General features: G+C 48.0%; 1 protein-coding gene across 2 annotated transcripts in view; it reads left to right on the plus strand.

The window, feature by feature from the left end:
- The window catches only part of AMBRA1 (autophagy and beclin 1 regulator 1), a 764,496-nt gene that overhangs the window by 629,871 nt on the left and 122,410 nt on the right, over positions 1-12,215 (plus strand). For both annotated transcript variants that reach the window (XM_085646678.1, XM_085646680.1), the window contains one exon: positions 3,175-3,314. In XM_085646678.1, the coding sequence (XP_085502804.1) occupies positions 3,175-3,314 (140 nt within the window). The remainder of the gene's footprint in view (positions 1-3,174; positions 3,315-12,215) is intronic.

Here is a 12,215-nt window from a genome sequence, read left to right on the forward strand (position 1 = left end):
TAATCCTCAGGCAAGCAAAGCCTCTGTTTACTGTATTGTAATGGCCTTAGTGACTGCGCAGCAGCCCAGCCCTACAGCAGCAGTATCTGGGTCTCAAGTTAGTGGGATGTGTGCGAGCATTCTCAAGGCAAGATGCACCCCGGTGGAGGAGCTGCACCCGGAACTAGAGAGATCTGCACAGAAGTGAAGCACCCTCCAACCCGTCCCTGGTTACCAAGGAATGGCTGATGGGACTGACTCTATGGAGACACTACCCCGAGAAGGTGAGAACTCATCCCTGATGCGGACTGTGAATGCATCAGCTGAAGCTCATCGAACCGTCTCAGTTTAGAAATCAGGGGCGATTCCCTGGAAGAGGAACCTGGAAGACCCTTTTCCATCCCCCCTAATGCCGCCCACCCCCTAGTATGATTTACTCCCAAAACCCTACTGTGTCGGGACTCTGGAGCTGCAGTGAGGCCATCACACAGTAGGCTGCGCCTAGGGTTTGACTGATTGGGTCACTGGGTTAGAACAAAAATTAATAAGACTACATACAGTCGTAGGGCCAGGTTACCATGTTAGCAACTTCAATGAGAACTTGCTTTTTGATCCTGCAAATGTTTTCTGCAGCAGCATCCTTCACGCCCATCCCTGAAAAGAAAACACTTGTAGGGAAAGTAGCATCACGTACCACACTGAAAGAGCCAATGGGTGCACACTACTTATAAATATCAGCTGAACTATTGCCAGCGCCTGTAGGACCTACTGAGAGTGAGAGTGCCTGTGACACCCATCCTTGTAGTCATCCATCCACCCACTGACTCATTCTTGCATTCATCCACTGACCCATCTACAATAAAACGCGCACACAAACAACAAGCATATGCAAGATAATTAAAAGTACCATCTGCAACAATGCTCAACATGCAGCGTTCCCCTCTCGGGTGCTGTGGGTGCAGTCATCAAGTGACATGTTCCAACTTCAATGGAGCTTCGGCCTGCTGTACACAACGCTGCCTCTGGGCCACCCGTGCGGTTGACGGCCAGGCATGTCAAATTCTGATAGCCCTGCATTGGTCCGGGGGGAGGGGGGTTGGTACACAGATCTCCTGACCTAGAAAATATGCCCGCCAGACCTGGCTGTGCCAGTGAACAGAACACTGCGAAGCAGCTAGCACCTCCAGCGCCTTGAGACACTCACGGGTCATTTGCCGCGCTTTATCAATCCTGATTGATTGACTCCCACCTCCTCTTCTGAAGGATCTGCTGTCCCAGCAGCAGGACAGAGATCTCATTCGGAGGCTGACACCCACCTCCTCTTCTGAAGGATCTGCTCTCCTAGGAGCAGGACAGAGATCTCATTCAGAGGCTGACTCCCACCTCCTCTTCTGAAGGATCTGCTCTCCCAGCAACAGGACAGAGATCTCATTCGGAGGCTGACTCCCACCTCCTCTTCTGAAGGATCTGCTCTCCCAGCAGCAGGACAGAGATCTCATTCGGAGGCTGACTCCTACCTCCTTTTCTGAAGGATCTGCTCTCCTAGCATCAGGACAGAGATCTTATTCGGAGGCTGACTCTCACCTCCTCTTCTGAAGGATCTGCTGTCCCAGCAGCAGGACAGATCTCATTCGGAGGCTGACTCCCACCTCCTCTTCTGAAGGATCTGATGTCCCAGTAGCAGAACAGAGATCTCATTCGAGACTCCACAATCTACATCTTCATCCATGGAGATTAAGCGGGGGCATCTGAGCGGCTTCAACCTTCTGTCGGTAGTGGGGTTTGTCGTCTGGCTTCACTGCCCCTTAATCCAACGAGCATATCAATTTAGGCCAGTGGACTACATTTGTTGGCTAGGAATGAAGGGATGTAGGTTGGTGTTTGTTTGTTTGTTTGTACTGTCTTTGCTCCAGTAACTCTGGGCAGCGTGAAGGCTGCTTCCCTTCTCTTGCATGGTCGGCAGTCGTTCAGCTGTTATGATGAAAGGAGTCCCTCGTGCACCCCTTGCTCCTGTCAGTATGCTGCGGTGGTACTTTAGTTTGGTCCTAACCTTTCTGATTTCTGCTTCATTGAGGCTTTCCACTACTGTGCTCTCTGGCTCTTGACCTTGAAGATGGTGATCCTCTTTGCCATCACGTCTTCTTGTCTTGTTAGTGAGATGCAGGACTTCTCATTCCAGACTCCATAAACTACATTTCTCCTTGCCAAGCTGGTCTTTTGGTCCTGTGCATCTTTTCTTCCAAAAGTGGCATCTCTTTTCCACGTGAGGCAGTCCATCGTGCTCCATTCCTTTGTTTCTCCACTGTCTCCATCTATAGAGGAGAGACCATTCCTGTCTAACCCATGGTCTGTCCTTAGTTTTGCATTGTTAGAACGAAGGTGTACTGTAGACGTAAACAGTGTTTTGGGTTCACCAATGTGAATGCGAAGGCAGTCCGGAAGGGGGCGTTGTTGCAATGGCACAACATCCACATAAAACTGTTCCACTTTAGCCACAAATGAGCCTCCAGGTGCCTTTGGACTCATTGCACCAGAGGAAAAGCTGCCTCCATGGCATGAACTAGATGTGCTGCGGATCTGGATATGTGCATCTGTCCATACGTTAACTGGGCATTACTATGGTGATCCCCGACCCTGCAGGTAGGGTCCCTGTCTTTGCCTGCTCAGTCCTGCAGCACTTCCTGGTCTGAGTCCACTCGGCAGACGCTGCTCCATGGAGGTGACTGTGCTTTGGTACTGGCGATCTGTGGTGAGGTTTACTGAAGGTAAGTTCCTTCTTTATCTCAGCCAAAAGTCTTCTTTGTGCTCCTTGTTTATTTAATGTTTGACCTTCCTTTGGTCACGTGTGATGAGCATATGATCTTTATTGCTGGAATGGGCTTACTTGTCAGTATTAGTGATGCACTGTCTCTTTTATATACATGTTTTTATCTGTTATTGTTTTAAGTATGTTTAACACTTTTAAACTTGGTTGAATCCAGAGATATCTGCAGTTTAAGAAATGACAAATCTAAGCTTTCAAGCAGTGCCGAAGGCTGTCGCCTCTGGGGGTCTCTCTCTCCAGAGGGAAGAAGACACTTCACACACTAGAGTTGTGTGGAGTGGGGGGTTGACTACTTAAGGCGCCTTCTGTTCAGGCACGCTTTGTTAGTCGTGAATCACCCAGTGATATTTTTTCTGTTTCTCCCATGGCAGAGAGTCTTCAACGTCCTTTATCCGATGCCCACTGACCAGAGGAGACACGTCAGCATCAACTCTGCCCGTTGGCTTCCAGAGCCAGGACTGGGCTTGGCCTATGGCACCAACAAGGGAGACCTGGTGATCTGCCGGCCCGAGTGAGTATGGGGCGCTTCCTGCTTAGAAGGACCCTGGCGTGTGAGTGCAAGTGAGGTGCAGGGGACCTTGAGCCCTGCTGACTAGGCCTTTGAAAGAGCACACATACCTAGCTGTGCTCCTGGGAATAGCCTTCTAATCTTAACACCAGGGCTTATACAGAGAAAGTGGGCACACGTAAAGGGAGGTTCATCCATTGGCTTCCTTGCAAGTAAACCTTGACATAGCAGGCATGCCAGGAAGAAGGGCCGATGTGCATCTGTTTGGGCTGGAAAAGTTAGGGGTTCCCAGGATTCAATTGGTCCCCACCCTGTCGACCCACCGGGGAAACATCCAGTGCCAGCTACAGCCAGTCCAGCCCTGCCTCACGCTTCCGGGCTTGTTTCTCTCACTTTTGTTTTCACTCTTTCTGGGACTTGTCTGTGCTGCTTCTCTTGTTCTTTTTGCCTCTGTACCATTTATCACTCTCCTTTTCTGACCTTTGCCATCTCTCCAGTTTCTCTGCACACCTCTACTGCCCTCTCTGCATCCCACCTACCTCCTCCATCCACTCCTTACCTGCTCTCTCCTTCACAGCTGCTGTGCTTGCAGACCCAACTCCAGCGCCTCAAGGCACCTCCCTTGCTCTTTCCCTCTTGCTTCCTCTCGCTCTCATCTTGGTCTCTCTTTCTCTGTGACTTTTGCGCCACTACTCGCACTCTTTCTGCTTTTTCTCTAACTTTTACTATGACTTTTTGTGCCTTCTCTCTCACTTAGTGCCTTCTCTCTGCTCTTTGTGCCTTCTCTCTGCTCTTTGTCCCTTCTCTCTGCTCTTTGTGCCTTCTCTGCTCTTTGTGCCTTCTCTCTGCTTTTTGTGCCTTCTCTCTGCTCTTTGTGCCTTCTCCCTCTCTCTTTGTGCCTTCTCCCTCTCTCTTTGTGCCTTCTCCCTCGCTCGTTGTGCCTTCTCCCTCGCTCTTTGTGCCTTGTCCCTCGCTCTTTGTGCCTTGTCCCTCGCTCTTTGTGCCTTGTCTCTCGCTCTTTGTGCCTTGTCTCTCGCTCTTTGTGCCTTGTCTCTCGCTCTTTGTGCCTTGTCTCTCGCTCTTTGTGCCTTGTCTCTCGCTCTTTGTGCCTTGTCTCTCGCTCTTTGTGCCTTCTGACTCGCTCTTTGTGCCTTCTGACTCGCTCTTTGTGCCTCTCTCGCTCTTTGTGCCTTCTCTCTCACTGTTTGTGCCTGCTCTCTCGCTCTTTGTGCCTTGTCTCTCGCTCTTTGTGCCTTGTCTCTCGCTCTTTGTGCCTTGTCTCTCGCTCTTTGTGCCTTGTCTCTCGCTCTTTGTGCCTTCTGACTCGCTCTTTGTGCCTTGTCTCTCGCTCTTTGTGCCTTGTCTCTCGCTCTTTGTGCCTTGTCTCTCGCTCTTTGTGCCTTCTGACTCGCTCTTTGTGCCTTCTGACTCGCTCTTTGTGCCTTCTGACTCGCTCTTTGTGCCTTCTCTCTCGCTCTTTGTGCCTTCTCTCTCGCTCTTTGTGCCTTCTCTCTCGCTCTTTGTGCCTTCTCTCTCACTCTTTGTGCCTTCTCTCTCACTCTTTGTGCCTGCTCTCTCGCTCTTTGTGCCTCTCTCGCTCACTCTTTGTGCCTGCTCTCTCGCTCTTTGTGCCTGCTCTCTCGCTTTGTGCCTTTTCTCTCATTCTTTGTACCTTTTCTCTCGTTCTTTGTGCCTTTTCTCTCGTTCTTTGTGCCTTTTCTCTCGTTCTTTGTGCCTTTTCTCTCGTTCTTTGTGCCTTTTCTCTCGTTCTTTGTGCCTTTTCTCTCGCTCTTTGTGCCTTCTCTTGCTCCTTGTGCCTTTCCTCTCACTCTTTCTATAATTTTTCGGTGCTGTTCCTCTCACTCTGTGCTCTTTCTGCAATTTCTCTCATTCTTTTCTCACTCTTTATGTGACTTTTCTGGACTGTTCACTTAAATATTGACCAACCCCGTTGAAGTCCCACAGGGATGAAACGCCCTGGCTGGGCTGTATGGACGGCGTCTGTGAAACTGAAAGTTGTTGAATGAAATTCGCAAGACTCCTAAACAACTACTATATACAGCATTTTGTTTTTTGTTTTAAATATCTGTGATTTATAGAATAGATAACCTTGTTTAGAAATTAACGCTCCTTTTCAGTTGTTGTTTTGACCGTGTGTTTGGGTGGCTTCTTGTAGTGGGGGGAGTCACAACAGTAAAGCGTTGAAGGACACAGATTTTGAATTAATTACACACCGGTGCGCCTTTTCAAGCCCACATTGCCAGTGTGCTGTTTTCGAGTATTAACCTTCCAGACACCTCTGCTTTGCTGGCCTCTCACTAGCATATGCTCCATGTATACACAAAAGCAGAGCAGGGGCTCACGCCTTCTCGTACCTGGCCACTGAATCCTGGAGCGACCTCCCACAACACACCAGAGCCGCCTCCTCTCTTCTTGACTTTTGTGAGAAGCTGAAGACTTGTTCTTCCAAGATGCGCTGAGATAATGCATTCGTTTTGTAAAAGCCCTCACCCACCAACCAACTGTTGCATGCTAGTCTGTTGGAAGTTGTGGTGTGGTGTCATGAAAGACCCTAATCTTTCACTATGCCAGCGTCAAACAGGAAAAGATCTGATTATAGTTTTTACCTGGTTCCCACCAATGGAATCTTGTTTGTTCGAGGCATATGAGCTGTAGATCACACAGTTATGCATAGATCGCCATCTGGTGTTGGGCCCGGATGTTTGCACCTTGTTGTTGTCCTGGAAAGTCTTTGGAAGTCACGGGATAGGTGGCTCCTCCTTTGGACAATAGTGTGCATGGGCATCGACTCCATCGTCAAATTGTTTTTTTCCGCCATCGGGCTTGGATCGCGCTCCTGTTCAGTGTCGTTACCGATCATCTTTTCTACGCGAAATCCTCACCCATACTTCGGTATTGTTTCGATCGCGTTTCCCTTCGACGTGCATCTCCACCAGACCTTCAAATCTTCAATTCCAGTCGTCGATGCAGGCCTTCAGGCCTACCTGCACCATTGGATCTTCGGCTCATGGAAAGGACTCCTTTTAAAAAGTGTCCCAAATGGGGATCCAAATTTCCACACACAGATCTTCATGAGGTGTGTAACCTCTGCCTTTCACCCGAGCACGAGGTCAAAGATTGTCCAGCTTGTGCCTCCTTCCACTCCAAGAAGACTATCCGGGATCGTCAAGCTCAAAGAACAGTGGCTCGATTGTCGACATCCATTCCCAACGACATCTTCCAGGAAGGCATCAATGTACCGGAGCAGGAGCAGATCCAACACGACACCGTCAGCTCCTCCGAAGCCGAAGACTCCGTCGGAGACCTCACTCCGGGGCAGCGGGTCGTAAGTACTGATGTCGACCCCTCCCCGCCACCCCTTCCCAAAAAGGCTTCGGTCACACCTTTGCCCTCGGGCCTAGGTGCACACCGGGACAAGACTTCTCACGCCCTGCCTTCGGGCTCGGCACAGAAGCCAGTACAAAAGCCTTCAGGCCACTCGGGATCGAGCCAGCCTGCAGTCGGTGCCGTAACTCCATCCCTGGCACCGAAAAAGAAACCAATGCCTTCCTCCGCGCCGAAGCCTACCTCCGCATCGACGCCTTCGGCGCCCAAACCCACTGGCACGGACGTCCCGGCTCCAAAAAAATCCTCCATACCGAGCAAGCACCCGGCTCCAAAAACCTCGGGCTCTCAGCCTTCGGAGCACAGGCCTACGGATCCAAAAAAGCCACCGGAACCGAAAAAACAGTCAGTACCGAAACCACTACCGGAATCGAAGAAGATTCCCGATTCCAGGCCTAAAGAACACAAAAAGCCTCCAAACACACAACCGGCACCCGAAAGAACACATGCCTGAAGACGAGCTAATTCGACCGGATCCTACCCAATAAAACACTTCAAAGAGACCCTAAACAGGGCAACTCATACTTGGCCCTTCAAAAAAACGGAAAATGGACAAAACTATACCAGCTCCACTTCCATCGAAAAAGAGAGACATTGCTACTGATCCAGTAAGGATTCCTTCTCCTCCTCCCCCTCCACACCACACCACTCTCCTCTCCCATATTCACCTCCCCCACCATTATCTCCACCTCCAGATGATGATGACACCTCTGACGACATGGGGGATGATCATCCTTTAGGGGAACCCAGTCCTCTTGGTCCCCCAAAGGATCCATGGGAAGATTACGACACACCAGATGTCCCAGATGCATCTCAGGACGACAACTACCCATCTAGGCTATCCCCTCCTGAGGACACTATAGGTTTCACTCAACTTATACACAGAGCAGCAGAATACCACGGGGTAAACCTACATACAGACTCTATAGATGAAGATTTCCACATGGACACTTTTGAACCATCCCAAAGGTCCAGTGCCGCTCTCCCCATGTTAAAAGGGGTAATCAAACATGCTCCTGAGGTGTTCAAGGATCCTGTAAGGGCCAGAGTCATTAACCACAGGGTAGAAAAGAAATACAAATCTCCCCCATCTGACCCTGTTTATATTAAAGGGCAAATACCCTTAGCTTCCTTAGTGGTCTCCAACGCCAGGAAAAGGGCCAATTCGCAAACCACAGGTGATGCCCCACCTCCTGATAAAGAATCAAAGCTGCTGGACGCGTCGGGTAAGAGAACGGCGTCCCAAGCAGCTAACTTATGGAGCATTGCCAACACACAGGCTTTACTCGCCAGATATGACAGGGCACACTATGACGAGCTAGAGACACTACTACAACACCTTCCAGACCAATACAAGACACAAGCTAATGATCTCATCCAGGAAGACAATGTCATAACAAAATCCTCCATTCGTTGTGCTCTCGATGCTGCAGACACAGCCTCCTGGGCTATTAACACCAGCGTCCTTTTATGCAGACATGCATGGCTACGCATTTCCGGCTTCAAGCCGGAGGTCCAAACCACTATAGTAAATCAGCCATTTGATCAGGAACACCTTTTTGGACCCAACGTAGACTCATCTTTAGAAAAAATGAAAAAGGACACAGACACTGCCAAATCTATGGGAGCCTTGCAATCTCAAGCTCCCAGAAGTTCTTTTCGTCGCTCTTCTTACAGAGGCGCCTCTAGAGGCTTTTCCACAGAAAACCTTTCCACATCGTACAAAAGTCCAATACAATAGGCTATTTCAGAGGCGGCTACAGGGGCAACAAAAATAAGGGTAGAGGCAAAACTACCAACACTCGTACCGCCTCCACCCCTAAACAATGACTTCCCTCCACTCCCCCCAGACCACTCTACTCCGGTCGGGGGAAGATTGCTACAGTTCCTACCTGTCTGCAACACCATTACCACAGACAGGTGGGTGAGACAAATGATGCATTCCGGTTATTGCCTGGGGCTCATGTCCACTCTTCCGCACATTCCCCCCAGACAGCATCCAATGTCCGCAGAACACTTGATGCTTCTAAAACAAGAGGTACTTTCCCTCCTACAAAAACCTGCAATGGAGCCAGTTCCCCTTCACCACCAGAACGCAGGGGATTACTCCCTGTATTTCCTCATTCCAAAGAAGGACGAAACCCTGAGACCCATCTTGAATCTCAGACCATTAAACCTCTACATACAATCAGACCATTTCCATATAGTCACTCTTCAGCAGGTTCTCCCATTACTCAAACAAGGCGACTTCCTTGCCACATTAGATCTCAAGGACGCCTACTCTCACATTCCCATTCACCCTGCTCACAGGAAATACCTTCGGTTTGTGGTAGACGGCCAGCATTACCAGTCCAAGGTCCTCCTGTTTGGAGTCACCACGGCACCCAGGGTCTTCACAAAATGTCTAGCAGTGGTAGCAGCCCACTTAAGAAGACAACAGATTCACGTCTTCCCATATTTAGACGACTGGCTCATAAAAGCAAAGTCACATATCCAGTGTGTAAATCACACACACACACGCCACAATACAACTACTTCACGACTTGGAGTTTACCATAAACCTCCCAAAGTCTCACCTCCAACCATCCTACGTCCAACAATACCTGGGTGCAACAATAGACACCTCAAAAAGCCTGGCATATCCCAGTCCAGCCAGGATAGCAAGCATGCAAGCTCTTATAGCAAAATTCCAACCGCAACACTCACTTCCAGCTCGAGTGTTCATGCAACTAATAGGGATGATGGCCTCTTGCATATTCATAGTACCTCATGCAAGACTCCAGATGCGCCCTTTACAAGAAGGCTTAGCACATCAGTGGAACCAGGCTCAAGGTCAGCTAACAGATTTGGTGTTGGTGGACGGATGCACATATCACTCTGCAGTGGTGGAACACCCAAATCCTTTCCAAAGGGCGACCGTTCATAGAGCCAGTTCCACAGATCGTGCTAACAGCAGACGCATCGCTCACTGGCTGGGGTGCTCATCTACTTCATCACACCATACAGGGCACAGGGACACCTCAGCAAAGGCTACTCCTCATCAACCATTTGGAGTTACTAGCAATCTTTCTGGCATTAAAATCATTCCAGAAACAGATATTAGGCAAAGCTGTCATAGTCTGCACTGACAATTTGACAGCAATGTACTATTTACAAAAACAGGGGGGACGCACTCTCTCCAGCTCTCTCAACTAGCACAGAGCATATGGAGATGGGCCATTCCTCAGAACATTTTCCTATTAGCACATTATCTCCCAGTAATTCAAAATCACATGGCAGATCTGTTAAGTCGGCAGACACAACAGATTCATGAGTGGGAACTTCACCCACAAGTTCTCCAACCATTCTTCCAAATGTGGGGGCAGCCAGAGATAGATCTCTTTGCCACACATTTGAACACAAAAGGCCCAAGCTTCGCCGCCAGATACCCACACCCATTGTCCAAAGGCAATGCGATATGGATGAATTGGTCAGGCAGATTTGCATATGCTTTTCCGCCTCACCCACTCATTCCATTAGTGGTACGCAAGCTACAACAACAGTTGCTCACACTGATCCTAGTTGCTCCAACGTGGGCCAGACAACCCTGGTACACAACATTGCTGGAACTATCAGTAGTTCCGCACCAAAAAGTACATCTCTCCCCACAACGCTCAACACAGAACCATGGAGAGATCAGACACCCAGATCCAGCACAGCTCAACCTGCGATCTAGCTCCTGAAGTCCTAGAGTTTGGTTACCTCAATCTTTCCCCTGATTGCATGAACGTTATCAAGGAGGCTAGACGCCCCACCACTAGAGCCTGCTATGCAGCCAAGTGGAAAAGATTTCTTTTCTACTGTAACAACAACATCAACCCGCTAGATGCCTCCACTCAACACATCATATGTTATCTTGTGCATCTTCAGAAATGTAACCTAGCATACACATCAATTAGGTTACATCGCACTGCCATTGCAGCTTACTTACAAATTAGACAGCACCTATCACTGTTTAGGATGTCTGCCATTAAGGCTTTTATGGAAGGCCTCAAAACAATAATTCCTCCCAGGGTACCTCCTTCCCCAGTGTGGAACCTAATCATTGTCCTCACAAGACTAATGGGTCCTCCATTCGAACCTCTGCATAGATGCGAACTACAATTCCTCACATGGAAAGTCGCTTTCCTTGTGGCCATTACATCTCTTAGAAGAGTCAGTGAGCTACAGGCACTAACCATTCAAGAAAGATGAAAGCGTTATCTCCCGTGGGAGTAGCGTCTCTTATTCAGCACTCAGTTATTTTTACGACTTCAAATGATTGTACTGGAGCCGTTTGTATATTTGTAACTCTTTCTTTTATTATTCTTCTGTTTTGTTCATAAGATGTTCATACTATTTCACTCATAGTATTCCACAACCGTTTTATCATGTATCGTATTTCTGCCCAATGCATTTCGGGCGAACCCTTCATCAGGGGACTTATGTTCTGAAAGCATTAAACATGTTGGAATGAAACAATGGAACACTCGTTCACATATCTGATAATTGTTTCATACATTGAAGGAGCAAATACCAATAAATTTGTACGGGTGAAAAAAGTAATAACTGATTTTTCATTACTACGAGAAGGCAAATGGAAAGGGCGCCAAACTGCCAATCATACAATGCTATCAGCGACAAAATTGTGGTGAGCTCAGGTTTCTTAAAAGTGCTCATATATTCAACGTAGCTGTGTAAACGTGTTGAACAATCACGTGTTCTTGTGTAATGGTAATTCCACCGTGCGCAAATTTAAAGTGACCTAATCAATACGTGGTCGAAGTGACTAGGAGATTCATGCGGGATCTTAGTGACTGTAAAAGAAAATAACGGTGTGAAATAAACTGTAAAGTCTGACCTTCAAATACGTGTCACCAAGGTCCGGAATTGTCCATGACTTTATATCAAAGGAATGGCGGGACGTTGAAAGCTACACTTTCTGTAAGGAAGAAAGTGACCAAGTATAGGTACTGTTAAAATGGTTTCAAAATGAGCTGGTATTATAGCTTAAACAAAAACGAGTTTAGCGTGAAAATTTATCACAGTGATTTGAAACTAAGATATTACAAAATCGACGGTCGATGTGTCGTGAAGGCTTACCGCGGTGTGTGACTGCCGCTGAAAAGTTCAAATCCGCGTTCGTGTTCAAAAAAGTCAACTTCCCGTATACAGGAAATAGGACGGGGATTCGGTCACATGTTAATAAAAGTGGAAGACAGACTAGCTCCGATAGAGTTAAATGAAGGGAAACCAATAAGAAAATAGTAATAATCTAAGAAAAAGGTGATATGAAGAAAATTGATACTCAAAATGTGGTTCATGGTTATTTAAGAAAAATGAAAATAGGATGAACGGTTACGACAGGTAATCATGAAAACATAATAATGACTGTGGTACATAAATGAATGCGTCAACGAGCATAGTATTTGTGCGTAGCTGGGTATTACAGAAAGCAATTAAAGTCTAAACGTTCATTTA

Source organism: Triturus cristatus, chromosome 3_1 (assembly GCF_964204655.1).
Source record: "Triturus cristatus chromosome 3_1, aTriCri1.1, whole genome shotgun sequence".
In the NCBI taxonomy this organism is placed as follows: domain Eukaryota; kingdom Metazoa; phylum Chordata; class Amphibia; order Caudata; family Salamandridae; genus Triturus; species Triturus cristatus.